Consider the following 26,186-nt stretch of genomic DNA (forward strand, 5'->3'; position numbering starts at 1 on the left):
CCGATTGCGGAGGCAGAAAGCTTTACAGTTCTTCGTCACTGCTTTCAGCAGCCAGTGTGAAGCGGAAGTGAAACAATTCGATAAAGAGCAGAAGGTCGACAACAACAACAACAGCAGAAGAAAACCTCTTTGCTTTGCTCAACACCATGTGACGAGGCTGTCCGGAAGAAACATCGAGAGAAGCAGCCCCAGGCAGTAGCGCGCCTCCACCACCGTCGCAACGTCACCGTACAGAACCACTGTGGATAAGCACGCGTCTAGCTCGCGCCGTCGACAAATCCGGAGGTGCTGCTCCATCTCGTAAACAAAAGGAATTGCATCGATTAACCTGCGGTCAACCTCGTTCTTGTGAACGTCGTCACTCGAATGGGGAAAGGGTGTGCCGCTTCTGCTGTTCTGCTCGCTGTCGTCAAGCAACCGCGCTGCTGCAGACATGGCCGTCATGACAGCACGAGACACGTGCCGCCAGCACTCGGGTAGACTGCGAAGTGCATCGGATGCGGTCGCTTCTCGCACGTCTCCCCAGTGAGCTACCGCGTCGGAGGCCACAACGCCCTCCAGAACGGGTGTGCACATCACAACTCCTTCGTGGCACTCCACCACCACCGCACTCTCCACGCCGGCCAGCCGTGCTGCGTAGAGGGGGAGGGGCATCACACTCACCGGCGTGGAGGAGGGGCACGCACCGTGCAACCAACGCAGCACATAGCGATAAAACACATCATGTGCAGTGTCGTGACGTGATAGGAGGACGATGTGACCCACCGTCGCCAGATGTGCCGATTTCGCTATTCGCCGCAGCAACGCATCCACGACCGCAACGCCGCATCCGTTCACGAGGAGAGCTTCCATATTCACTGAAGCTGCCCCGACACTGGCAGGTGTCGCCACCTCCCACGTGTGCACCTCATTCGCCGAGGAAGTCGTAACGGTGGTCATCACTGGCCCAATGTCGAGAAAGCAATACGTGCATTTCTGATCCATGCTGAAGGACAACGGGAGACGCAAACGGCGGCACCAGCAAAGAGAGTAAAAACTTTTTCAGCTCCCGCGAATGTTGATGTATGATTTGATACCCACAGCCAACAACGAAAGAGAGAAGAGAGAGAGGGAGGAGGGAGAAAGAAGCGGCGAGTAAACGCAAAGGAGCTGTATTGCAAGCAGGTGTGCGAACATAAGGTGCTTTCTACGGCGAGGAAGGTTCGACATCCGCAACGCAAAAGAGCGTAACGTGGGGACGGTGCTGCAAAGGAAAGAGCACACAACGGCCTTCTCTCAGAAAACAAAAAACCAAATGGACAAAAGTTGTATGTTTAACTGCGGCATTAGAAACGTAAGAGACACGTTTCGTTGATGCGCACCTTGCATTGATGCACTCACGCACCAGACCACCTCCTTTTTCTCAGCTTTCGTAGTTAACTAACACGCATTAACCGACATTACAGCATTAGCGACAGGTTCACCGTGGTTGAGCACGACTCAAATAAAAACAAGTTGGTATAGCTCTTTGTTGTTGCTTTTCACGCTTTCTTCTTCGGTTTCGGGGGTTGAAACATCGGTAGTGACGTCGACACAGCCACCTTGTTCATCTTCGGCGTGATTTGAGGAGGAATGAGGTTCTTGAGAATGCTCTTCTCCTTTCGCTTGCGACCGTGAATGCTATCTTTCAGCGTCTTTTCCATCTCCGTCACGGGGAGCCGTTTCGACTTCTTGCGCTTCACGCGCTGCTTTCCGTGGCGACCCGGCATTGTGAAGTTCTTCCAATTGAATAACCTACCTTATATCAATATATACTTGAATGTGTATGAGAGCGCTTGGCGAAAAGGTGACTGCCTTTTTAGCGAAAGTCAGCAGTGAAGTGATGTTTTTTTTTTCTGGAAGAAGACATCGAAGAGGGGAGCAGGAGAGGAGCATCTGCAAAGCGTCCATTCACTCACACACACTAGAGCGTAGCGCCAAAAGGAGGCGGCGGTGGGAAAAGGTTCCAAAGATCCTCCGCAAAAGCCTTCACGACGCTACTCGGGACTTTAAATTCGTGTTTGATGGCGGTGCTGCACAAAAGTTCGCTCGTGCATTCACAGTGGCGCTCGTTGGAGGCACAGCCGAACCGCATACGACTCCACACCTCCAAATGCACTTCGAGCTATGCGCTTCTCTTTCTCCTTCGTATGTTCATTGTGGGAAACCGGCTTCAACGCATCCAAGAAAAAAAAAAGAGGGAGTACTCTGAGGAAACGATTGAACGTCGTTGAAAGACTCCTAAGTGAGAACTCCACAAAGCAAAAATTAAATGAAAAAAAAAGCTCTTCGCCGTGTGACGCGCAGCACCTGTCGACACGCTAGCACGCACGTCGACGTTCGTTAGTTTTGGACCCATGCCACCTCCACAACTGTCTCTTTTGATATTATTATTGTTTCTTTTTTTTCTTAAGAAACGAAGAATGAAATTGAACAGCAAACTAAATCGGGACACTGTTGAGGCGGTGACGAAGTCCGGGAACCTGCGTTTCCCACACGGATACATCGGCCCACTTTGGGGGCCGCAAATGCCGCCGGTATCCCTCGCTCATCGCACCTCGCCGAATACAAAAAAAACAAAAAGAAAGATAGCACCGCAGGAAATACACGACACCCGAGGCAGGCGGCACGGAGATCGGGCACAGCACCGCAGGCAACCAAAGGAGAGAATGTGGGCCCGCAACGGCAACAGGTGCTTTCTTCCGCCTTCGTCACGCCTCTTCCTCACCCACGCACCGGACGAAACACAACGAAAACAACACAGAAAGAATTTAATAAAGTCAACTGGAATAGCGGTAAGGGAAACGAAAAGGAGGAGGCGGAAAACTGAGCGTTGTGGCGCACAGTATTCACAAGTTGGGAGGAGCGCACACGAATGCGACCTCCCTTCGCATGCGACATAAAAAAAATTGAAAAAAAGGAGAAGGAAATTAATTCTGGAGCAGAAAACCGTCATCTGTATGAAAACCAAAAAACAACACAGAGGGGAAAATAAGAAACCTAAAATAACATTGCTGACAGATGAAGACGGGTCTCTTATCTCGACCCTACCGTCAGCAGCAACTCTTCGGACGTGTTTGGCAGCATACACGAGTCCACCTGAATAGGATGCAGCTCATTGAATAAGACAAAACGCGACTCCATCAGACTTTCCAACACGTGCAGGTAATTCACGCTGTTCAGCGTGCGAAAGCTCCCTTCATTACTCAGCGCACGCATAAAATTGCGAGAAAGGCGGAGCGTCGTTTCACCTTTGCGACTTGTACAGACAGCTTTGCAAACATCCGCGCTCCCCTCCAACACCTGATCGCGGAAGTCGCACAAGGCGCGCCATTTAATCTTGTCGCGGTGTACGTCGGAGCGGGCGTAGCGGGAGGCAAAGCTGTTCGCCACGAGCCGCAGCTCGCCGGGCGGCGTCAGGCTGCTCAGCCCCAGCGTGGCGTGCTCTTCTTCCTCGTACTGAACCGTCCCCCAGCATCCGTAGAAATCGGCGAAGAGGATGACGTACTCGGACCAATTGCGGAAGCGCCGCATGGCCGCCGCGTAGAAGGGGAAATCACGGACGAGGTTTTGCACGTGGGCGGCGGCGATGGAGCCGCAGAAGTCGTCGTTTTCGAGGATCGTCTTCACGTGCTCCTTCAGCAACATCTCGCACGGCAGCGGGGCGTCCAGCTCCTCCGGGATGCAGTGATCCACGTCCAGCACCAACGTGACGGACGTCGGCAGGTCGCTGACAAAGCGGGCCGAGGAGACAACCGTTTGCTGCGCAAGGGGTCCCAGGTAGTGTGTCGTCCCCCACGGAAAGCGCAGCGAGAGGTACAGGTTGCGTGCCTTGATGCTGCAGTGCCGCACGTGCAGCGAAAAACGCAGTTCCGTTTGGTCGTTGTAGCGGCGGGCCTGCCGGTCGATCAGGTCAGGCAGGATTTGAACTTCGTAGGCGCAGGGCAGGCGGCACGACTCCAGGTTCAGCTGAATTTTCTCGTTGTTCACGAAGAGGTCGATAAGCGCGAGAAAGCGCCGGCTCTCACGATGTGGAAGCAGCGTCGGCAAGGTCGGCCCCGACTCGCTTCCGCAACACAACGGCGCGTTTCCAGTAAGGGAAGAAGATGGGCGCAGTTGCAGCACCTTTGGCAGTTGCGCTGTGTCGAGGTGCGAGAAGGCGGCGCTGAACAGCCGCGGCTTGCTGGACCGAACTTCACTATCGGACAGTGCACTCACTGCATCGCAACACGGCGCGTACTGCATAATTCCCTTCATAGAGAAGAAAATCAGGTGTGACGAATAGAAAGAGGAAGAGAAGTTTGTGAAGAGGTTATTATCAAAAAGAAGACAAGACAAGACAAGACAAGACAAGACAAGACAAGACAAGACAAGACAATGGAGCTCGTTACGTTACGATACATAAACAAATATATAAATATATATTAATATATATTCGATTGCCAATTCATGTGCAGAGGGACACCAACAAATCCACCCACCGACGCACTCACGCCTTCTAGTACCTCTCGCGGATGGAGAAGGGTGACGAAGTCGCTCCACTTTCTTTTTTGATGCTATCAGACGCTTTATTTCCGCTCCCTGGCCCACGCAAGCACACACACGCACGCACACACGGAACGCCGAAAGAGAGGGCAACAATGACGGGACAGCGGTCAATCTTAGCGACGTAGAAGGCTTAAAAGGACGACGGAGTGCCGAACACAGGCAGTTCAGCCGCTGCGCAACTCCCTCTTGGTGGAAAAAAAAAAGAAAAGGAACACAAGACGTTGTGTGTGTGTGTGTGTGTTTAACGGGTGGTGTGTCGGTCGTAGCAAAGGGCGCGTATGGTAACAGGGACGCAGAGACAAACGGGAGACGAGTGGGCGGCAAAGGCAAAAGTCATCGACAACGCGAATGCCACGAAGAAATGCGACGGCGCCTTCGCTACGCAGAGATGACGGAGGATACCACAAAAAAAAAAATAACACGATTCGCAGAGGCTGCCATAAAACTCACGCAGGGCGTTGTTTCGTACACAGACGACATAGCCGATGACGACGCACAAATTCGTTTCACTTACCAATATCTTTTCTTTTTTGTTTGCTTGCTGCGCTCGAACTTGGCCACGCACACTGGACGATGCCGACGGAAGAGGCGACGAACGGCGGCCGATAGAACGATGCTCACATTCCTTTCTTTAGAAAAAAAAAAGATTGGTAGTATGTGTGATGACCGAAATATGGGTGAACGAGTGAGTGCTACAAAATAAAACGAAATGCATAAAACAAAAAGGGCATGAAACGAAATATACAACCGACTCCTCATTTTACGGAAAATAATGGGGATACGTCGAGCAGTCCCACGACGGCTATCATTTCATCCCTCATCCCTCTTTCCTCCCCCTCCTTCTAGCGCATCTCCTGCTCGCACTCGGTCCACCGAAGCAGTCCAAAGTTTGATTCTTTCTTTCCATGCTGCACCACTAAAGCGATGTTCTACGTTTTCCCTGTAGTATTGTTGCTGCTACGCTGTGCTATGCAGCCGCCTTCGTGGCGCTCTTTTGAATATTCTTGAAAAACATCCTTGCTAGTGTGAAGTCGCTACGTGTGCGGAAGAACAAGCTACTGTAGATCAGAGTAAAGAAGACGCCACCGACGAAGCCCCAGTTGCGCAGTTCAATGTCACCGGGCCGTCGCCGCTCCACAAACCTCGGCGAGATGTATTCATCATAGGTGCACTTCAGCAGGTAGGGCACGGCGAGCCACATAATGGGTGCCCGCTTCAGATACGGAATGTAGCACCTCGGCATCATGAGCGCCAGCGTCGCGTAGGCAGCGTAGGAGCCGTTGCTCGTGGCGGTGCAGTCAAACTTCGAATTCGCCTTAGCTTTGTTGACCTGCATCGCAAAGATGTAGGCGAAGCTGGAGAAGAAGCCGGCGCCGATATAGAGGCCCACGGCGTGCCGCCAGCCCAGCACCTCCGTGATCGGCTTCGCCACCGTCCACGCCATGGCGCAATTCGTAACACAGTCTGTCAGGTTTGCCACGTACAGGCAGGAGAGCGGATTGGGGAAGAAGGAGGTGCACTTAGTGAGAAAGACATCGCGCATCACCATCGGCTTCGGGCTGCGCAGCATGACAGGGTTTGCCGCGTAGCTGTTCGAGTGGTAGAGGGTAAAGAGGGTCTGGTCCGACATGAGCGCCATCGCCATGACGGACCCAGTGATCTCAACATACGACGGCATGACGCTGAGCGAGAGGACGAGAAGAAAAGAAATCAAATAAAAGGCAGCGTGAAATGAATCGCAAACGTTAACGATTTTCTGTCTTTATTGAAACGTGTGTATTCGCGTGAAGGGAGCCGCGTGGAAAATGGCTCAGCTGCGCGGCCGCTTTGGGAAAAGCACCGGCTTTAACAATACCGAAGGCTACCAACGGTGGGGTGTGTGGGAGTGGGGAGCACTGCCGACGTACTCTCTGCAGTGCGGCCAAGCAGACAAACAAACCCGAGAGTGAAGACGCACGACAGCTTCTTCGGCCCACAGAACAGCGGAAATAAAAATCGGAGGAATGGAGGGCGTTGAATGACACCTACTACGAGAGGAGCGCACCACAGTAAAAAGGTTCTCGGCACTAATTCACTAGTTAGAAAAAAGACAAGAACATCAACTCAGGGGAACAGCGAGGGGGGAAATGGAGAGTTCAGAAGAGCTGTGGAACAAAAAAAATAGGCATTCAACTTCGGCAGATAAAACAAGCAGAGGATAGCACTCACATTAAAATACCGCTCGCGCATCCGATAGACTGTTACATCCACAGTCCACGTGGGACTAGATGATCACCTTTTGCCGTTCTCATATGTGCGCTGTATTTCACAACGCCGAGTTGCATACGTTGCTCATGTGGATGCGGGTGACTGCTTTCGGGAACTTACTACGTGGAGCCGCAGGTGGTGAAGCACCTTTTGTTGCTTTTGCTGTTTGTAAAGTTACAAACGTGTTGAGGCCTTTCATTTCATTTCTTTTGTATTTATTTTGGACGTATATTACGGTTTGTGTATCGCTTAAAGAGGAGTAAAGGAGCCCCGTGTTTGCTGGCTTCGTCGTGGATGTGAATGACAGATCAACTACGTCGTACGCCTATATAGGTAGATGCATATAGAAAGAGGGTGGAACAGCAAAAAAGCAAAGGCTGGTCGTTCGTCAAGAAAAAAGAAGAATTTTTGTTTTGTGTCTTCGTGCATGCTCTTAAATCCCATCACAACGCGATGGGGTGCGTTGGCCGCGTGGACAAGCAAATAGAAAAAAAAAAGAAGTTGAAAACGAGAACAAAGCCGCTATGTGCAAACGGATTCTTTTTGAAGCTGCAATTTTGGTAAGCAAAGACAAGCACAGCAAGTGGTGCAATTCACACAGTGCCCCCGTTGAACCAGCAAGAAGCACTGCAGACACGCCGCCACCTATCAACAATACTATGCACACAACACAACCACAACGTAGCAGACCTTTTTCTGTCATTTTTTTCCCACTTCGCATGCAGCGCCGATTTCAAAGGCAGATGCGTGAGTGCTGTCACGGCGTATACACCCACCTGCTTCACACACGCTAAACGATACAGACAAGATGACACACCAGTACAGCGAATAAAATCTGTCCGACTACACCACCGCGCTGAACGACACGGATGCTTTATATGGCGTGGACGAGCCAACGCCGCATCCGATGAAGTGGCCAAAGAGCACATGCTTTTTGAGGCAGATGCGCAGAGGCAGAAAACAATTAAAAAAGAAAAATCTCCGCTAGATGATCGTCTATTCTTTTTCAATCCTCAATAGTTAGACTTTAGAAGACGTTTGTACTCGAGGACATCCAGCGCGTTGCGCAAGCGGAACAGCGTGACAACGTTAATGTTTGTGAAGGTCTTCTCCTTGTGGATCAACTCCACACCGCCGCCAGCGGACGTGTCGCACATCGCCACCACCTCCACAATCGTCGCACCGGCAATCACCGCGCAATCCATAGCGGAGTCCATCGTATTGCCGGTCGAAATGTAGTCGTCCACTATCAGCACGCGCGAGTTCTTGTCAATGCTGCCTTCTTTGACGCCAATCGGCCGCGACGGCGGCTTGTCCTCGCCGTCGGAGACGAATTCGATCTCCGAGATGTCCTCCCGCCGCATCGGCACGAAGGGCAGGTCGAGCAGGAAGGCGAGCGGCGCCGCGATGAAGCAGCCACGCGTCTCGATCCCGAGAACGTGCGTCGGCCCTTTCTTGCCCATGGAGAGGTAGCGGTTGGCGAGGAAGTGCATAAGCGTGTGAAAGAGCTTCGGGTTCATGGTAATGCTGCTCACGTCGTACAGCCGCGGTATTTGCTTCGGCTGCGCCGCCGTCAGGCAGGTGAACTGAGCCGCGTTGGTCAGTCCCTTCGAGAGCGGGTGGCGGGGGCTCAGCATGTAATGGTGCGGACCCATCTCAATGAGATCGCGATACGACATTGTAGCGAAGGTAAATGATAGTAATATTTATCTATATCACTAGCAACAAGAGAAGGAAAGCAACTTCACACCAGCAAGCAGGAACAGCTGTTAACAATGATGTCGCCACTGCGTTCGATTCTTCAGAGAAGTAGGTGCTGTGTAACCCTGTCGAAGACGATCAAAAAGAGACTCTGACAGCAATGAAAACCCGCCTGTGTTTACGCTTGGCTTTCCTCAACGTTGATGTTATTTTTTGAGGTGAGAGCACGGAGGAAAAAAACCTAAAAGAGAGAAAGATACCTGATAGGGAATAGAAGACAATTTTTGAAGATGTTTATATATATAGTGAAAGAGAGTCGATGTATGTTGTCCGTTACTGAAAGCGAAGGCTAACTAGGAGAGGGAAAAAGAGCTAAGAAAGAAGAATAAAAAACACAGAAATGGCGGAGTTGACTCAATCGCCTGTGTCAGACTACTCCTTTGGTGCCAGAGGGGTTCGTAGTCAAACACATGTGTGAACGCAAGGAAAAGAGAACGGTGGAGTGGAGAAGAGGAAAACAGGAAAACAGATCACCAAAAGATTAGATGGTCGCTGGCCAAACACAACAGCAGCACATCCTGCAGTTTAATGGAAACAGAAAAAGTGCTGCTTCAACACACCTGCCAGCAGCCCACAATTGTGGAGCGGCGCAATTCACGCCTCCTCGAACCGCAGTTTGAAGTGCGCTGGTGCCGCCCACCTGTACGGCACCCTGCGCATTCGCTAATCTTCTGTAAGCTGTAGGGTGAAGGCAAACTGACAGTTGAAGGAACCGCTGAGATTCGTTCATGGGTTCAGTAACTTTTCCCTTTTCCCCCTTCACGTCCGCCACGTTTCTCTTCTTCGATTCTCTTTGCTGGACCGGGATGGGGTGCTGGTTAGGCTAAAAAGAGAGAAAAAGACGCCTCTTAAGTTACGTTAAAGTCCGCTACGTCCGTTTTTTTTTTCCTTTCCAGGTTCGTGGAGTAAACAAAATAAGAAAGAGAGGTGACATGCGTGCGTGGACACGTCAGCATGGACATAGTTGTCGCTGAAGGGAAAAGCCGGATAAAGAGGCGTTCGAGGTCGGCGTGACCCCCGTCGGTGGGGCGTAGAGAATACAGCGCGCTGGTCCACCGGGTCAACAGTGGTGGAGGCCGCGCTTCCCAAATTGCACTCGTGCACGCGCAGGCGACGAGGCACGGGGATTTTTTCACCATACACAGAAACGAAAAACCAATCGACTCTTACTGATGGCATCAAAGCCAGCACTACCTACTCGCCGTGACGTAGAGCGATCGTATGCGGTTGACTCGATTGGGCACTGCGCTTCTGCCGTACATGTAGCAAAGCCTGCGGACGGCTACGCCTTTATTTGTCTGCACGCTCGAGTGCGCACGCCCATCGATCGTGTGAAGAAGATAAGCATCCATCAACAAATAAAACTTTTTCAACTCCTCTTGGCACTGTGAGGCAGCGACAGGTGAGGAGCAACTCCACGACAAGCAACTGCCAAAAAAAAAAGGGGCAGAGAAGAAGGGAGAAACAGCGCAAACGATTGCAAATAATTACTTCTCCTCTTCCCGCACGGCACTCAAGATAAGTGCGCGTTCACAGCATCACCGTAGCTCATCACACGCGGGCCACTGTAATCCTTCACGTCGCCGCAGTTCTCCTCCGTCAGCTTCTCGTCGGAGAGAAACGCGATGAAGCGGACGTCCTTGTAGCGGCCGTTGGCGGTGGAGTGCACCTTCTCCACTCCCTTGAGGAAGGGGATCGCCAAGACACACACCATCTCCACCACCTCCGCCCCGCTCGCGTCGACCAGCTGCAGGCCGGAGAGCGCCGTGCCGCCGGTCGCGAGTACGTCGTCGATCAGCACCACGCGAGAGCCTTTGCGAATGCTGCCGCAGCGAATAGTCAACACCTCCGGCGCCGCCTCCTTGTACTCCTTGTCGTACGGTTCGCTCTTGATGAGCAGGCCAGCGTTCTTCTCCGCTTTGCGCATGAGAACGAACGGGATGCCGAGCTCAACGGCCACCATCGGCCCGAACAAAAACCCGCGCGCATCAAAACCGAGAATGTGGGTCGGCTGTGGGGTCATCGCCTTGTAGCGCGCCACGAGATAATCGCGGATCGCCTTCATCGTCTCCGGCGACTCGGTCACGCTGCTCACATCAGCGAACACCGGCACATCACGCGGCGAGAACTTGGGAGAGTACCAGCGGTAGTTCTTCTTCAGCAGCTTCACCAGTGGATGGGCGTCATCGAGCTCGTAGGAGTGAGGGGCGACCTCATGGAGGGACATGTGTATAGAGCAAGACGTATATATCGGTTAATAGACCAGGAAGATGAAGAGGCGAGGAGGCGCAGCGTAACGAAGACTACGGATGTGCGTATGTAGATGATGTTGTGTTGGGGCAGGAAAGCACCAGAAGAGTTGCAAACCGTAAAGCGAGACAGAAGACGCCGAAATCGAAACGGAAGATACTCATAAAGAAATGGAATAAAGAAGAAGTGAAGCACGGCAGACCAGCACCTTCGTGCGGATGATCCATGGGAGAACGTGTCGAGGAATTACGGCGTCCATTGAATGGCCAAATTCTGTCGATCTGTGACGCTGAAGCAACAGCAGCGAGAACAGAAGGAACAAAAAAACGACCGTTAAAAGTAACCAGTTGTCATTGCATTATTTTTCCTTTCCAGTTTTTTATTTAAAGCTCTATGAAGCTCTCTACGCTGGCCGAGCACGTCGCAAAGCAAACAAAAAGAACGAGAGACAGATGCTTCTATACAATCTATCGCCGGCGTAATAAGCTCCCTGAAAACGCCGGTGAGCCGCCGCTACATTTATAAACGAAAAGAAAAAATCCGGTGTCGACGACCTCTTTGGCACTTTTACTACGGAATCGCCTCTTCCGTTCGCAGACCCAACAACGCAGACTCCCGCAGCAGCTCACCTCTTCTCACACTCAGGCGGATGCGTCCCTTAGCCGGGCGACGCGGGCACGCTCCAGCTGCCGCACCATCGCGATGTCGTCCGCCGTGAAGTTACTCCGCCCCCAACTTGCCGCATGAGCCCGCATGAGGGCCGTTGCGACGGAGAAGGAGTTGTTGTGCAGCAGCGGGTCGCGATTGTTCCAGCCGGGAATGTCGTGCGACATCTCCAGCAGCGCCGCGGAGGCCTGGGCCGAAACGGACTCGTCCAACTCCTCCAGTTTGGCGGGGAGCTGTCGCACTGTAGCCAGGTATCGACGCACGACATCGCTGGCGGGCAACGAGCTCTGCGCCGCGTCCTTCTCGGGTGACCGCGACGACGGCTCCCAGCACACACACACCGCAAACTGAAATAGCGGGTGTAGGGCTGCCAAGTCTGGCGCGGCGTGCAGCGCGAGCACCGTGACGTCCACCGGCAGCTCCAGCGTTTGATAGGGGTACTCCAAGAGGAGCAGCTGCTTGTGCACCAGCGCAAACATCCCCTCGTACCATGCGCCATCGTGCGTGCCGAGTGCCGTGCAGTCAATAGTGACGTGCGAGCCGTTCGCCACCTGCAGCAGACCGGACTGAAGATAATTCAGCTCGTTGTTGTACCGCGGCGTGAGTCGTGTAGGTGCGGCGGCGCGCAGTGCCTCACTTCGCAAGAACACCTCCGCCACCGGCGTGATGCGGCGCAGCTGAAGCGACCACTCCTCCGCGCACAGGCGGGGAGACGTGACGAGGAGCGGTAGGTCGCCCACGGGCAGGGCGTCGCTGTGCGTGCACACCTTCGCGCACAGATGCAGCAGCACGTACGCCGCCGCCAACTCGTCGCCCTCCGTGAGGTGCTCGGAGAGATACCGCAGAGCGTGGGTGCGATGCTCCGCCACGTCTGCCGCCTGCAGAGCTGCGGTGGACACAGCGTAGGGCAAGTGCACCGACGACACCGGACTGTAGGCGAGGCAGAGCAAACGACTCACCAGCCCCTTCGACAGCTCCGTCGCATTCCACGCACTGAAGCGCAGAAAGTCGTCGTCCTCGTTCACCGCCAGCTGATCATCTGGGAAGTGCTGAAAGCCGTAAAAATCAATCACGTCATTCACTCGAAACGGGCTGCGGCGCCGGTCCGCGTCGCCGTTGGGCGGCATCGACGGCAGCAGCACCGTCACAACGCAAGCCGTCTGCAGCTGCGGGTGTCTTGACGGGTGCGGAAGGTTGAGGGAGAGACCACCGACCAGCGCAGCGTCGGGGGAGGCGACATCGGCCATTACGTTGCCTACGGCTATCTTGGCCAGTTTGCGACTGCGATCGCCTTCCTCCTCCTCACAGAGGGGAGCGCTGTGCTCCGCCGTGTTCGCAGGAACAGCCGGCGTCGGTCCACACCCTCGATCACGGCGCTTTCGCTCTGCGTGCGCCTCGCTGGACGACGTGGCGCGTGCGGCTTCCGTGCTCGGCGCGGTGGCGTCGTCCACCGTGTAGAAGTGATCGTTGCCGGGAACAGGAATGACATAGAGCGACACGGCATCCATGAACTCCAGCGGGTCGTCTTCTGCGGAATGGGCGGGCGTCGGAGCAGCAGCAGCGGCGGGAGAGAGGAGGTGCTGCCGGGAAGCACAGAAGAGATGCACCTCCGGTTGGACCTCTTGAATCATGCCGCGGCACCTGCAAAGCTGCTCCACCGCCCCTGCGAGATGACAGGAAGGAAAGACGTCGACGGCCCGTCGGGATTGAGCCGGAGCAAGAAGGAGGTCCGGCAGCCGCTGCAGCGCAGCCGCGAGCGAGCCGGTCTCGGCGCTGTGCGTGCGAATGAGCTTCTCGATTTCCCCCCGCGTCGTCATCGGTTGCGTGTGGTTGAACGAAGAAAAGCGTGAAGGAGGAAAAAGATGACTCTTACGTTGCAGCGATATCAGAGCGACGGAAGCAACAACAGCGAATGAAACGGTTGAAGAAGGAAGGACAGAGGGTGAGAGAGGAAATTTCTAGTGGCAGGTCAGCAGTAATTGCCCAGCTTCACGTGTGTGTGTGTCTCTCGCACCAGGAGCTCCGGAAGACAACGTGCTCAAAGCGGACACAAAGTTCTTTGCTTGCAAGGCCATGCGGCGCTCTTTCACAAAGCCAAAGAAAGAGAAAACGATGGCAACCTTGAGGAAGAAGAGTGCTTCAAACACGCAGCAGACCATTTTGTGTGTATCTCAAGATCGCTGCCAATTCCATGAGACTCGCCCGCATCAGCCGTCTGCCGCAGTGTGGCATTGTCTTTTTTCGCCCGTTTGTACTATGTTCGTTTTTTTTATAGATTTTCATTGTCTCGGTTCCCTCTTACATGTCGGTATCAAAACGTGTGTTGAACGCTGCTGTCCACCGCACAAGGAAAAAAAGCTCGAGAAAGTAAAGCAGGGGAAGCGAGGAAACCACAAGACGTTGGCAGCTAACGTACACAAAGGAAGGGGAAAAGGTGGCCGCTGTGTATCAACACAGAACAGTGGGGGCCTTGACTTTACAGAGTTCAAGTGTTTATTTATTCAGAAGCCGAGGCAGCACGACTACATATGTCGTGTATACACACAACAGTGTTCATAGAAGGTGTGAGGAGGAAGAGGAAAGAAAAGAAGAACGCGAAGACAAAAATACAAAGAAAAGGCAGTCAAATACCGCGATCAGCGACCAAGGGGAAGAAGAAAAGCTTCCAAAGGAAGAGGATCGTCGCTACAACGGAGGATAGAAAAACCGAGGGGGGAACGGCGAATACACACACGTGAGGCTGTATAATAGAGAGGGAAAAAGTATGAAGAGACTTCCCAGATGCGGGGAGTTTTGCTCCTCTCCAGTTCTTAGATCCGCGAGCGAAAAAAAAAAACACAGATACTTGCACGTGCAACGCGTCCTTCGTTAAAGCAGGGAGAGGGAAAAACAAAACAATTAATAAAGAGCATCATCGATAGCGTCCATACGCAGAAGGCAACTCGCTGTACGCGTCGGTGCATGTGCCGTACACAGTAGTGAAGACGCCAACCAACAACCAATGACGCACTAGATTGTTTGTGCCGCTCAGGCACGTACACGTGCACGAAAAGAAAGAAGACTGAGAGAGCGGAATCGATGAAAACGCATACCACACACACGTGAGCGGCTTCAGCGAAACAAAGCTGCGCATTAAAACGAGCGTGTATATCACGGTATTCAACAGACAAAAGGATACGGCGCAGAGAAGAAGAAGAAAAAAGAATCCACGTATAGAAGGAAGAAGAAAGGAGGAACGGTTTTCAATTTGCAACGGAGCATTCAAAAGGAAAAGGTGAAGGACGAAGATATCAGTGCAAAACGTGTCCGAGAGGGAAAACAGAAAACCGCAAGCACACATTTAAATCGTGCACGTTCTGTTCTGTGGTTCGGTGATGTTGGCGTCGTATTTTTCTTCTTACGTGGCGGCGCTACTGGAAGCTGCAGCCCTTGGCGTTAAATTCATCTAAGACGGAGTACACGTGCTCACAGCGGGCAAGCCGATCGAGCAGCGGCAGCAAATTAAAAAGTTCCCGATCGTCGGGGTCGTCGATCCACGTACGAATCGGGATGGCGTTGCGCTGCTGGAACGCGTAGGCGGCGGGGCTGTTGTCTATAATCGCCACACGACGCAGGTCGCGGCCCAGCAGGTGGAGGTCCTTCACGTAGGAGCTCTCGCACAGCGTGCAGTGCTCCCGGAAGAGCCGCAAGTTTCCCAAGTCGCCGTTCGGATCGATCTCATCCATTAAATTGTCGCAGTACGCCCGCATGCTCGCCGTGAAGATTACAACCTCGAACCGTTGACACACAAATTGAAGGAAGTCCTTTAGGTAGGGGCGGTACTTCACACTCACGGTGTATATCTTGCCATCGGACGGCACCTGGAGCACCTTGTCGTAGACGACGTCGGGGTTCGGCTGGAAGGTGGAGTGCACCAACGTCTCGTCGACGTCCAGCACGAGGGTCACCTTCGGCACTCGCACGCTCTTCAGCGGTGGCAGCATCGCCTTCACCTCGGCGTCCATCTCGAGGCACGGCGAACGGTTTGTGGACGAATTCCGCAGCAAGTCCAGCCGCGTCAGCGTTGTCCCGTTGCGGGGGTCCATCGGCACGATGCTGTACGCCGTCACATCCGCCTGCCCGCCCTGCTGCACCTGTGTAACGATGTTAGGCGCCGAGATGTTGACGCTGTTGTGACTTGGTGAGTTCTTGCTGCTCACCTCCGACTGAAACTTTTCGCGATACCGCTTGAAGAAATCGATCGCCTCCTGCGTGGTGGGCCGGCGAGTGGAGGACATAGCTGGCAGAAGCAACAAATAATAATAATAATAATTGGAAGGCGTGTGAGAGAAGGGTTCCGTGCAGTGGGAAGAAGGGAGACTCCTGCCGTGAAACGGCGCACCGGCGAACCCACAAAAGCGCCACAGTGCTGCACCACAAAAATCGACGCCGCCACTACAACAGGAGAAGAAAAAAAAAAACTCAAAGCACCACCCGCAAAGTTGACAGTTCCAATGATTTCCGCGTGTGTCACAACTCTTCAGCAAAACAATATATATATACAGAAGCGAAACAATGACTCGAGCTCAATCAAAGAAAACGGAAACAGAGGCGAGCGTTAAGAACGGCGGAAAGAAAAAGAGGAGAAGTTCAAAGGGCCAAGAGAAGCCGTTCCCTTCGATAGCATCAGAAAAATAAAGTTAGAAAAAGGCAAACGTTTTGCTTCTTGGACTGGACAATTAAAGTTACCGTGTATGTTTGATGATTACTCCACCAGGAGAAATAAAAGGAAACAACAGCAGATATGTATTTGAGAACAACGCGAAGCCAACAAAAAAAAGCACTAACATGTTGAAAGTAATGGAAAAACAAAGAATGATTACCAGCCGAGCAGGATGAATCAGAGAAGAACTCCACTCCTGTACGCGTAAGTTGGAAAAAAAGATATATATATATATATATTAAGGAATTATTAGCAATCGGGACAATAAGAGGGGTGCAACTGTTGTTTGTCCTTCGTTTAGACTACACACCGCTTCGTATTTCGTCCAACACCTTCGCTGCTGTCGATGTGTATAGATGCGCAGAAGGCGAGGAAGGTGGAGTGTGCGCGAGCGTCGGTGTGCTCGTCGGCGTACTGCTGAATAGAAGCCGCTGTGCCAATGCGGATGCCTCTTTGAAAAATAAGAAACAAACCAGGTTGTACAAGTAGGAGCGAGTATTGGACTGTGCGATAGACAGCGCGCGCTTTGAGCGGTGTCCTACGAAAGGTGTAACCACCTCCAATCAAAACAAAACAAGAACAAAACAAACGAGGGGTGAAGAACCTTCGAGCTTGAGAGGATAAGAGAAAAAAAAAACGAGATAAACACGAAAAAAGAAAAGGAAAACAAGAAATAGAAGATATATATGTGCGTACACCTATATGTATGCGTACAAACACACCGCCAAACGAACAACAACACATACAAAAAACCCTCACAACGAGCTATTCAACACGCGCTGGAAGAACGAAACGAGTTTTAAAAAAAGTAAAAAAGAGAAGTCGATCTTTACGGCTGAGAGTGAAATGTGCGGCGAGCAGGCATCACACCAGAGCCGCGGAAGAGCGAGTAGCAATCGTCTGCCGTTGTGCGCGGCACACAAGAGAGCTAAAAGGGAAAGAAATAGCGTTAAGTGCTCAAACACGCTACAGCTTTTTAGTCACGTCACCTGTTGGTTTTCTTTCCTTGCTTTTCGTTTCCAAAGCAGAGATGGAGCGTTTCTGTCAAGAAGGAAAAAAGAAAGGGACGGAGCGCACGAGGAAGAAAAGGGCACAGGGAACACGTAAGAGACGGACAACGGCCGCGACACACGAGCGCAACGTCTCGATAAATATAGAGGGAGAGCACGCAAAGAGAAAGAACAAAACAAAACACAAAGATGTGAAACGAAGGGAGAAAGAGCAAAAGAAAGAGGAAAACACTGTTTGTATAAAGTTGGGAAAAAAGTAATAATAATAATAGTGTGGAAAAGCGATCTGCGTTGCGGCACAAATTCTGAGCTTATTAAAAGAAAAAAAAACGCACTTCCTTTGCTGGGGCAGGGGCCCGACGTATATTTCGTGAGTGAAGAGCGGAAAAGAGGCAGAGGCGGCGGACTTCCTACCGGAGGGTCAACAACACGAGGCCGAGAGATTATGACCCTGGAAACGCTGATCAAATGGAATAGTAAACAAAAACAACAACCACAGAAAGAAAAAAAAAAGCTTGCTGCTCTGATTCACTTCTTCAACGTGCTGCTTCCCTTTCTGCCGGAAAGTCTGTGGGTATCAGTGCGACGACCACAACCTGCGAATAGACAACGTAGGGGAGGGCTTCTCACTTATCACAATCGTGCTGTCGCTGCGCACGGAAAGAAACGTCACAGGCACTCAGAGTTAGCAAACAAAACAGTTTGGAAGCACTTCAAAAAGAAAAAGAAAAAAAGTGTATTATATAACGGGAGAAAAAGAAACGGATTACGATGCACACGGTGAAAAGGGGTCAGTGGAAGCAGTAGTGCTTACAAAGGCGGCAGAAGGGTTCGATGGAAAGCACGTCAATACCTCCGGGAAGGCGGGTAAAAGAGCAGAATCAACGACACAAGAGACAAGGAGCTGAAGCCACCTTCGCAGCACAGTCTCAGACACCTGCCGCGTGTGGTAGATTCTCTTTTGCCTTATGAATTGGGTGACGCCGAGGCGATGACACACGGAGAGCGAAACGCAACCAACGACACCTTAACTTTTTTCCAATGAGGTGCAACCGTGAAAAATGCAGAGGAGTCAAAGATGATTGATTGAACGACGGTGAGTCGAAAGCAATCCGATGAGGGGTTAGAAGTGCGTTAATGGGAAGCAGAAACGAAGTTTACATATTTAGAAAAACGGAAGAAGAAGGTGAAAAAAGAGAAGCATTAATTTGGACGTTCTGCTTTGAGCGCTGAAGGAGCCGCACCAGCCACTTGCGAGCTCGGAAGAGATGCTTCGAACTGCACGCCTTGATACCCAGACCCCCCCCCCCCCCCCCCCACCCCCGACCGAATGCCTCTGAGAAGCAACACCGTAGAATAACGACGGCGACGACCACTTACATTCACACTGGCCGGCTAAAGACAAACAAAACATTTTGACCTTCGACGTCGCCAGCGCAACAAAGAGGGCCGCCAGTGTCATTCATTTCACAGTTTTCTTTCTACACTCTTTTTTTGCTGAAACCATCACACTGTTAGGAAAAGAAAATGAAAACAATGGATAACGTAGAAGTTAACGCGGGACATTGTGCGTTGTAGACGTACCAAACCTTCTCCGCCCTTCTTAGATCATGCGGGCGAGGAAGCGGTTGATCAGGGTGTCGCGGTTACCGAAGTCACCGCCCTCCACGAAGTGGCGGCGCTTCTGGCGCATGCCACCGGCCGGAGGAGCCAGCTTGAAGGGCCACAGACCGTGGGTCACGGTGCGGAAGTGCTTGCCGCAGGTGTAGATCTGGTTCACCACGTCCTCAGCGCACACGACGTCAGGGTTGTTGTACTTGTCCTTGATCATCTGGTTGTCGTTGATCTTCACACGCTGCCCGTTCACCTTCAGGAAGCCACGCTTGTACACCATCGCGCGGACGGTGGCCAGGCTCGGGTAGCCGTACGCGATGTAGGGCTCCACGGCGCGCAGCATGTTCTCAATCGGCTTGTTCATCTTCACGAACACCGTGTTGAAGATCTGGCGCAGGCGCAGCAGCTGCAGGATCTTGCGCTGCTTCGGGTTCACCTTGGCGATACCGCGGATGCGGGTCACCACGGCCACCTTCGGCCGCGCCTCCAGGTAGAAGTTGCCGTGCGTGGCGGCCTGACGGCGCAGCGTCACCAGCTTCTTCTCCGCGCCGTGGTACTCGCGGGAGTACTTGCGGCCGCGGGTGTAGGCGATCTTCTTCAGGGCGGCCTTCGCGGTCTTGTTGGCCGCGACAGCCTTCTTGAAGCTCTCCGTCTGCTGCTGCTTGAAGGCAGCGCGCTTGATCGCGGACTCAGGGGCGGGGACAGCGGGCACAGGTGGTCTGTGAAACGAGTGGCTGTGGGGCAGGGGCTTCTCTCCAACCGCCGAAGTACCTTCTCTTGAAGAAGCGACGGCTTGTTGAGGGGCACGATGCTTGCGCCGGGTCACTCGTCGTTGTCCGTGAACACTCCGTTTTCCAATATTCATTTTTTTTTCTACTTTACTCCCAATAAAATCCAGGAAATACGTGCCTCTCCGGCCGTGCAATCGAGCCGTTGGTCCCTCGTGGCGATCCTTTGCCATACGCGCACAGAGATTTGTGTGTGCACGTCCTTGAGTCTGTGAGGCGTGAGGGGGAAACGGAGGCTTCCTCGCTCAAGCGGCCAAAGACCTCTTCACGAGATGTTGCCTTTGTACATCTTTGCTGTGCTGTAGTGCACTGTATGTAATGGCCATACCCTTCCTTGGACCATTTCTTTACGCTAGTGTTTGTGTAGCCTGTTGCCCCGATCTACGCATCGCCTCTCGGTGTCGCTCCGGTAACCCGTAATTCATTTTTGCATGGGATTTCGCTCTTGCGACACTATTCTCTCTTTCCGCTCCTCCGCCCATCTCTCTCTTTTCTGCCTTTCTATCCTCACATACGATTACAGGATATCTAGAGGATCTACGACTCCGCCCTTCTTAGATCATGCGGGCGAGGAAGCGGTTGATCAGGGTGTCGCGGTTACCGAAGTCACCGCCCTCCACGAAGTGGCGGCGCTTCTGGCGCATGCCACCGGCCGGAGGAGCCAGCTTGAAGGGCCACAGACCGTGGGTCACGGTGCGGAAGTGCTTGCCGCAGGTGTAGATCTGGTTCACCACGTCCTCAGCGCACACGACGTCAGGGTTGTTGTACTTGTCCTTGATCATCTGGTTGTCGTTGATCTTCACACGCTGCCCGTTCACCTTCAGGAAGCCACGCTTGTACACCATCGCGCGGACGGTGGCCAGGCTCGGGTAGCCGTACGCGATGTAGGGCTCCACGGCGCGCAGCATGTTCTCAATCGGCTTGTTCATCTTCACGAACACCGTGTTGAAGATCTGGCGCAGGCGCAGCAGCTGCAGGATCTTGCGCTGCTTCGGGTTCACCTTGGCGATACCGCGGATGCGGGTCACCACGGCCACCTTCGGCCGCGCCTCCAGGTAGAAGTTGCCGTGCGTGGCGGCCTGACGGCGCAGCGTCACCAGCTTCTTCTCCGCGCCGTGGTACTCGCGGGAGTACTTGCGGCCGCGGGTGTAGGCGATCTTCTTCAGGGCGGCCTTCGCGGTCTTGTTGGCCGCGACAGCCTTCTTGAAGCTCTCCGTCTGCTGCTGCTTGAAGGCAGCGCGCTTGATCGCGGACTCAGGGGCGGGGACAGCGGGCATTGTAGCAAAGTGCCGTAAACTGTAAAATGAAGTAATGGAGCGGATGGATGACGCAACACCGACGGCAGCAGAGCGAAAGGAAGGTGAGGAAAAGAAAGGGAGCGAGGAATTGCTGCGAAGTGGACGCATCATTAGATGAAAGCGTTTGAGTGGCTTCAACGCGCACGATTGACAAAAGCTTTAAAAATCGCTCCGATTACGTTGCCGATAATTGTACGGAAACGTATTTCACGGCCAGGTATTCATGATCAGCAGCAGAAAGACCTCGCGACGCCGTAGAATTGCAGTACTCGTTGTGGCTCTCGTGTTGAGGGTGAACTCTTGTCGAAAAAAAATCGAAAAGCACGTAAAAAAAAAGAAAAGAAATAGCAGCTTCTTTGGAACGCGAGGGCACGAGTGTCACATAGGAGCAAGAATAGACACGTCGGAGGGGGCGTCAAGGACGAGATTTCCCAAAAATAGCAGAGGACGTACGTGACATGAAAGCAATAAAAGAAGAAGAAGAAAAACGGGGGAAAAATGAGAACACCCACGCAGGATTCACGCGACCACTGAGCGTCGATGTACGCGCTGAAGGCGGAACCTTTTGTTTTTCGCCGTACTGGTTTACAGCAGTGCGACCCTCTCTCGTTTCTGCCGTGTGTATAAATAGGTGTACACATGGGTTGGGCGTAAAACAGCGGCCAAAACATGTTTCAGCAGATGATGATGCCCCCCCCCCCCCTCGCACTGTGGCGCAGACGTAAAGAAAACGAAGTCATCTCAACGCTCAAAGGCTCTTGCGCAAGCGGGACGCTACTGCCGCTGCCGCTGCCGCAACACAACGCTGCTGTCAATGTCCTTCGCCGATACGCACCTCTTCCATTTCGGTCAGTCGAACGCTTTCCTTGTGCGGCTCGCGGTGCGTGGTGCAGCGTTGGAGTGCGCGCAACACCAGAACAACTGGAATAAACACCAAAAACCAACCCACTACGGCGTAGGCGATCATCCAACCGCAGGAGCTGAGAAACGACGCGTAGCCCTTCGCCAGCGCCTCCTTCAGTGCGTAGGCGGTGAATGTCGATGTTTCGCCTTGTGTAATGGCCCCCATCAGCCGTGCGAATGAGGGGAGCAGCGCAAGCTGAAGAGGGGTGCAGAAGAGATTCACCGTGGAGCCAAACACGAGCTGAGCCGCGTTGCAGTGAACGTACCACCCCGCAAGTAGCGTGACCAAAGAGGTAAGAAGTGGGACTGGAAAAAGGCCACCGACAACGCCGATGGCCACCGCTACAAAAATTTCTATGCCCGTCAGCTGACGCAGCGGAATGAGCAGACGCTCCCGCAGTGCCTGGGAGGCGCGGTGGTGATAGCGGTGCATAGCGAAGACAGAGTTGTTCTTCCCTCCCGTCATGAACGTCGCTTCCACTCCCCAGCTTTATTATCGTTTTTTTCTTCCTTTTCTCCTATCAAAATGCGCTGAATTGCACGCACGCCGCTTGTGAGTGCGGAGTTGCGTGAAGGGGACTGCGGGAGTGGGGTGGGAAAGAAGAAAAGCGTAGGGGAAGTATTCGCAGCACATGATTGAAGAAAAAGGGTGGGTTGGAGGTTCCATGAAAAAGGACACTTGGGCTTCAACGTAACCCACCACGTTGTGATTCGCGAGATTATTGCAGCTCCTTCGTCCAGTACTGTCACACACACACACACTCTCTCTCTTATGAAGTAGGATGGGACACACATCCCCCACGTTGATCTGGCACCTGAAAAAGTGGGGGCGAGTAGATTTCGACTCCCTAGCACACACGCCTCCCCTTCCCCCCCCCCCTTTCGACTGCGTTTGAAAACAAATATTCCTCCTTCTTCCAGTCTTTCCGTCTGTGAGTGAATAAAGAGCGAGTTGATATTGGTCTGTGGGTTCGACCTTCCCTTCAGGAATCGAAGAAGAAAAAAATGAGAGGCAGGCCGAACACGAAATGATTAATAAAGCTTTTATTTTATACGTTTCAAGCAAATAAACGATCTCAAGGAAACGCACGCTCACAAGCATGTACATGCAAAGAGATAAATATGTGTGGACGGCACATCCTCTGCCTTTTCTTCTCCCCTCTCCTCACTTCGCAGTAACCACTTCACCTTTTTCTTTCATTGACTTGCGCAGTCGCTTCTCCGCCATGATATCGGCCGCCACCTCGTCGCTGACCTCCTGCGCCTCGACCACCTCTGGAATCCAATGCATCAGCATCCGCTCAATGCCGCTCTTCAGCGTAATGTGCGACGACGGGCACGCCTTGCACGCCCCCTGCAACAGCAGAAACACCGTGCCGTCGTCCATGTCGATAAAACGCACGTTGCCGCCGTCGGCCCGCAACATTGGTCGAATGCGCGTCGCGAGTAATTCCTTCACCGCCAGCACGACCTCGTCATCGTCGTCCTCCGGTTCGGTGTCGTCGTTGTAGCCGGCCAACTCCGCCTCGCCCGCCTCGGAGAGGACGCTTTCTTTGCTCTCCGCAAACTCAATAATGACCTCCTTGATCGTCGGGATCAGCACCGCCCAGTCCGCCTGCGGGTGTCGGCGCACCGTCACGTACTCGTCGGCGATGAAGATCGCCTGCACCCCGGCCACCCCGAAGAGGGCCTCCGCGAGCGGCGACTTGTAGGCCTGTGCGGGAGACGGGATGTCGACCGAGAACTCCGGCTTTAAAAAGGAGAGGTCCATGGAGAAGAAGCGCAGGCAGTCGGGGTTGGGCGTCTCGCTGGTTTCCACCACAATGGTGCGACGGGCCGTGGCGACGCCGCTCGCAACGTGGGAAGAGAGTGGCGACGCCGCCGCGGTGCTCATCATGGCCACGGAGTTGCTCAGCGAGCGACGAAAGCTGCCGGAGATGCCGGTGAAGAGCGGCGCAACAGTGCGGAGTGCGGACGACGGCGCTCGAAGCGGCCGCGAAGCCAAGGCGGCGGCCAGGCAACGACCGGTGCGCTTCCACATCGCTGCAAAAATTAAGCTAAATGTACAGAAAGATTATTAAAGACGTTGGGAAGGCGATGTATTCAAACAACAGCAGAAAAAAAAAAGGGCTCGCAAGAGTATAGGAAAGGGCCGTTAGAAAAAAAAAGCAACGACAACAACAATAATAATAATAGGGAGAGCAGAAGACCGAATAGACGCACACAATTGGGCGGGTGTGTGGGCACGTGCACCTTTGACACGTCGGCAAACACGGCGAAATAGAAAAGGAATAAAGATACGTACGATCTCGTGACGGGGAATGTAGCACGTGTCGAACTCAAGGAAGATGGCGGCACTGCGGCTTTACACGCAGATTTCACAGCAACAAAGCGCGCGTGCGGTGGTGGCCAAATAAAAGGCGAAAAACAAAAGAACAGAAAAGGATGGCTTGAAGTGAGGAAGGCACTCCGCGGGTCACATGACTGGATCACGACGAACGATGGAGTGGAGTAGAATCAAATATAATTAAGGCGGTGCGTTCCGTAAGGCAGAAGCACGCACGCCCCAGAATGCGATCACAGGAAAGCGCACGAAACGAAGTTTTTGGCTGTCGTTGAGGAAGGCGGCCCACTATTTGTAGCAGCGTTTTATACCCAAAGCAGCGACGTTTACGAGCACAGCACGACTTGAAAGTGGGAATGGGACCGTCGCGTACTGTGCTTCTGTTCCACTTTTTCTCTTTTTAAGAACGCCTCCTACGGCGATTCGAAAGATTAATGGGCGATTAGTCGTGCCCACGAGCACGCACGCACAAGCACAACACGACAAACAACAGAATAAAACGTTGCCCACAGCAAGCACGTGAACCGAGCCACGTACGCGAGAAGCACCACGTTTCCCTGCCTAACTCACAACAGAAGAACCAAACAAGCAAAAAGACAAACGACGCGTCTCAAACGGGGACGCGCGAGTTGGCGTTCTCGCGAATAAAGTCTTCTACGGTCTTCGTGTACACGAATTCAGGCAACACCTCCATCTCCTCCAGCTCAGGGCAGGGGTAGAGCAGGATGGCGGCAACGCTGCCCAGCTGCGTCAGCTTCTCGCCGGTGATGTGCTTGCTCGAGAAGACGTTCACGGTCGCACCGCCGCTCTGCCGCACGAAGTTGACTAGACTAAGAAAAAAGCGGCGCACGGTTGGTTCGTCGGAGCGGAAGACGTCGTCGCTAATCATGAGCGTCTCCACCGCACCGGTCGTTGCGGCGTGATAGACAAACTGCGGGGTGTAGACGCAGAGGTCGGGGTCTTTGTTCATCGTGTTCTGAAACTTCTCCCACACGCGGATGTCGTCGACGCACTTGGTCGACTCCATGCGCTGCGCCACGCCGGGTTCGGCTAAGGCCTCCTTCAAACCACTGATTGTCGTCGAGTTCACCTTCACGAGAAGGAACTTCGAGAGGTTCAGAAACATCTCGCGAAGCGGCCCATTATCGGCGCGCTGCGTCACTTCCTTCACGTACGCATGGAACTCTTCCCGCACGTGCCCCGGTGAGCACAGGAGCACCAACTTTGTCTTCTTGAAGTCGACGTGTGTGACCAGCGCGTCGAGGACCTGCTTAAAGAACTTTTCGATGCTCTTATCGCGAGCTTTACCGTCGCTCTTGTGCTTCTTTGAAATGTTCACATCGATCTTCGCCTTCACGTGCATAAAGGAGGGCGTCACCAAGATGACCTGCGCCTCGCCGAAGCTCATCAGCACGGCAGCCGTGTCCGCCTTCGCGGTCTCATCGCACGCGTCTTTCAGGCGCTCCTCGCAGATGGGGTCCCACTCCGCCTTCGTAATGCGCACCTCCTGCGGGGGGTTGGCGTGCACTGTCAGCGTGTGGTGCACCCCCAGCTTCACGAAGTTGTTCTCCTTCTTGTTCACCCCCTGGATGCGCAGCTCATCCGGCGTGAAGTCAATCTGCAGCACCTCCACCTCGAGATTCAGCATCTTCATCTCGGCCGCGATGGTGCCGAGCGCGTTTTCACGCGGCACCTTACGACGCGTCCGTGTCAGGACCCGATCGCCGACGAGGATGAAGTTATAGAGGTGCCATAGGTCTTCCGAGGTGGCCACAGAGACGCCCACTTCGATGGAGCCGTCGGGGTGTTGGACTTTGCGTAGCAGCCGCATCTCTTTCTTTCTTTCTTTCTCGTGCCTCGGCGTGTCGAGTCGCTAAGGGGGGCGGAGGCTAGAACAAATGATTCTTCTCTCACATGTATTGCAAGAGAGGTTAAATGAAAAACGGACAAAGCACGATCGCACACGAAGTCACCTCCTCCCTAGCCCGATTATGCACAAGCGCAACGATGTATGCACCTCTTCACACGACGACACCT

At 53.2% G+C, this 26,186-nt stretch overlaps 13 protein-coding genes across 20 annotated transcripts; all 13 read right to left on the reverse strand.

Moving 5' to 3' along the window:
* Positions 1–138: 138 nt before the first annotated feature.
* ABB37_00795 (hypothetical protein) lies at positions 139–984 on the reverse strand (the record flags this gene model as incomplete). The annotated part of the gene is made up of 1 exon (XM_015797132.1): positions 139–984. One exon carries the CDS (start codon positions 982–984, stop codon positions 139–141), a length of 846 nt encoding a protein of 281 aa, XP_015665140.1.
* A 536-nt stretch (positions 985–1,520) lies between these two features.
* ABB37_00796 (hypothetical protein) lies at positions 1,521–1,876 on the reverse strand (the record flags this gene model as incomplete). 4 transcript variants are annotated; one of them, XM_015797136.1, is made up of 1 exon in its annotated part: positions 1,521–1,876. In XM_015797136.1, the coding sequence occupies exon 1, from the start codon at positions 1,746–1,748 to the stop codon at positions 1,521–1,523; it is 228 nt and encodes a 75-aa protein (XP_015665144.1). In that variant the 5' UTR covers positions 1,749–1,876. The 4 variants fall into 4 exon arrangements, with proteins under 4 accessions (XP_015665144.1, XP_015665143.1, XP_015665142.1 ...); XM_015797135.1 differs by having other exon boundaries at positions 1,521–1,875; XM_015797134.1 differs by having other exon boundaries at positions 1,521–1,834.
* A 1,178-nt stretch (positions 1,877–3,054) lies between these two features.
* On the reverse strand, positions 3,055–4,275 carry ABB37_00797 (hypothetical protein; the record flags this gene model as incomplete). Its single annotated transcript, XM_015797137.1, has 1 exon — positions 3,055–4,275. The coding sequence occupies one exon, from the start codon at positions 4,273–4,275 to the stop codon at positions 3,055–3,057; it is 1,221 nt and encodes a 406-aa protein (XP_015665145.1).
* A 1,258-nt stretch (positions 4,276–5,533) lies between these two features.
* Positions 5,534–6,641, reverse strand: ABB37_00798 (hypothetical protein; the record flags this gene model as incomplete). Of its 2 annotated transcripts, none has more annotated exons than XM_015797139.1 (1): positions 5,534–6,641. In XM_015797139.1, the coding sequence occupies exon 1, from the start codon at positions 6,242–6,244 to the stop codon at positions 5,534–5,536; it is 711 nt and encodes a 236-aa protein (XP_015665147.1). In that variant the 5' UTR covers positions 6,245–6,641. The 2 variants fall into 2 exon arrangements, with proteins under 2 accessions (XP_015665147.1, XP_015665146.1); XM_015797138.1 differs by having other exon boundaries at positions 5,534–6,249.
* A 1,185-nt stretch (positions 6,642–7,826) lies between these two features.
* ABB37_00799 (adenine phosphoribosyltransferase) lies at positions 7,827–8,953 on the reverse strand (the record flags this gene model as incomplete). Its single annotated transcript, XM_015797140.1, has 1 exon — positions 7,827–8,953. The coding sequence occupies exon 1, from the start codon at positions 8,490–8,492 to the stop codon at positions 7,827–7,829; it is 666 nt and encodes a 221-aa protein (XP_015665148.1). The 5' UTR covers positions 8,493–8,953.
* A 1,134-nt stretch (positions 8,954–10,087) lies between these two features.
* ABB37_00800 (adenine phosphoribosyltransferase) lies at positions 10,088–10,878 on the reverse strand (the record flags this gene model as incomplete). The annotated part of the gene is made up of 1 exon (XM_015797141.1): positions 10,088–10,878. Exon 1 carries the CDS (start codon positions 10,799–10,801, stop codon positions 10,088–10,090), a length of 714 nt encoding a protein of 237 aa, XP_015665149.1. The 5' UTR covers positions 10,802–10,878.
* A 587-nt stretch (positions 10,879–11,465) lies between these two features.
* Positions 11,466–13,359, reverse strand: ABB37_00801 (hypothetical protein; the record flags this gene model as incomplete). 2 transcript variants are annotated; one of them, XM_015797143.1, is made up of 1 exon in its annotated part: positions 11,466–13,359. In XM_015797143.1, exon 1 carries the CDS (start codon positions 13,305–13,307, stop codon positions 11,466–11,468), a length of 1,842 nt encoding a protein of 613 aa, XP_015665151.1. In that variant the 5' UTR covers positions 13,308–13,359. The 2 variants fall into 2 exon arrangements, with proteins under 2 accessions (XP_015665151.1, XP_015665150.1); XM_015797142.1 differs by having other exon boundaries at positions 11,466–13,357.
* A 1,541-nt stretch (positions 13,360–14,900) lies between these two features.
* ABB37_00802 (nuclear lim interactor-interacting factor-like protein) lies at positions 14,901–15,767 on the reverse strand (the record flags this gene model as incomplete). The annotated part of the gene is made up of 1 exon (XM_015797144.1): positions 14,901–15,767. The coding sequence occupies one exon, from the start codon at positions 15,765–15,767 to the stop codon at positions 14,901–14,903; it is 867 nt and encodes a 288-aa protein (XP_015665152.1).
* A 3,038-nt stretch (positions 15,768–18,805) lies between these two features.
* Positions 18,806–19,681, reverse strand: ABB37_00803 (putative 60S ribosomal protein L7; the record flags this gene model as incomplete). The annotated part of the gene is made up of 1 exon (XM_015797145.1): positions 18,806–19,681. The coding sequence occupies one exon, from the start codon at positions 19,679–19,681 to the stop codon at positions 18,806–18,808; it is 876 nt and encodes a 291-aa protein (XP_015665153.1).
* Positions 19,682–20,158: 477 nt separating this feature from the next.
* ABB37_00804 (putative 60S ribosomal protein L7) lies at positions 20,159–20,901 on the reverse strand (the record flags this gene model as incomplete). The annotated part of the gene is made up of 1 exon (XM_015797146.1): positions 20,159–20,901. Exon 1 carries the CDS (start codon positions 20,879–20,881, stop codon positions 20,159–20,161), a length of 723 nt encoding a protein of 240 aa, XP_015665154.1. The 5' UTR covers positions 20,882–20,901.
* An 812-nt stretch (positions 20,902–21,713) lies between these two features.
* On the reverse strand, positions 21,714–22,385 carry ABB37_00805 (hypothetical protein; the record flags this gene model as incomplete). Of its 2 annotated transcripts, none has more annotated exons than XM_015797148.1 (1): positions 21,714–22,385. In XM_015797148.1, exon 1 carries the CDS (start codon positions 22,269–22,271, stop codon positions 21,714–21,716), a length of 558 nt encoding a protein of 185 aa, XP_015665156.1. In that variant the 5' UTR covers positions 22,272–22,385. The 2 variants fall into 2 exon arrangements, with proteins under 2 accessions (XP_015665156.1, XP_015665155.1); XM_015797147.1 differs by having other exon boundaries at positions 21,714–22,324.
* Positions 22,386–22,970: 585 nt separating this feature from the next.
* On the reverse strand, positions 22,971–24,169 carry ABB37_00806 (putative mitochondrial HIRA-interacting protein 5, putative (HIRIP5); the record flags this gene model as incomplete). 2 transcript variants are annotated; one of them, XM_015797150.1, is made up of 1 exon in its annotated part: positions 22,971–24,169. In XM_015797150.1, the coding sequence occupies exon 1, from the start codon at positions 23,844–23,846 to the stop codon at positions 22,971–22,973; it is 876 nt and encodes a 291-aa protein (XP_015665158.1). In that variant the 5' UTR covers positions 23,847–24,169. The 2 variants fall into 2 exon arrangements, with proteins under 2 accessions (XP_015665158.1, XP_015665157.1); XM_015797149.1 differs by having other exon boundaries at positions 22,971–24,163.
* Positions 24,170–24,759: 590 nt separating this feature from the next.
* ABB37_00807 (putative eukaryotic peptide chain release factor subunit 1) lies at positions 24,760–26,185 on the reverse strand (the record flags this gene model as incomplete). The annotated part of the gene is made up of 1 exon (XM_015797151.1): positions 24,760–26,185. Exon 1 carries the CDS (start codon positions 25,978–25,980, stop codon positions 24,760–24,762), a length of 1,221 nt encoding a protein of 406 aa, XP_015665159.1. The 5' UTR covers positions 25,981–26,185.
* Position 26,186: the final 1 nt, after the last annotated feature.

This window comes from Leptomonas pyrrhocoris (assembly GCF_001293395.1).
Source record: "Leptomonas pyrrhocoris isolate H10 chromosome Unknown, whole genome shotgun sequence".
In the NCBI taxonomy this organism is placed as follows: domain Eukaryota; phylum Euglenozoa; class Kinetoplastea; order Trypanosomatida; family Trypanosomatidae; genus Leptomonas; species Leptomonas pyrrhocoris.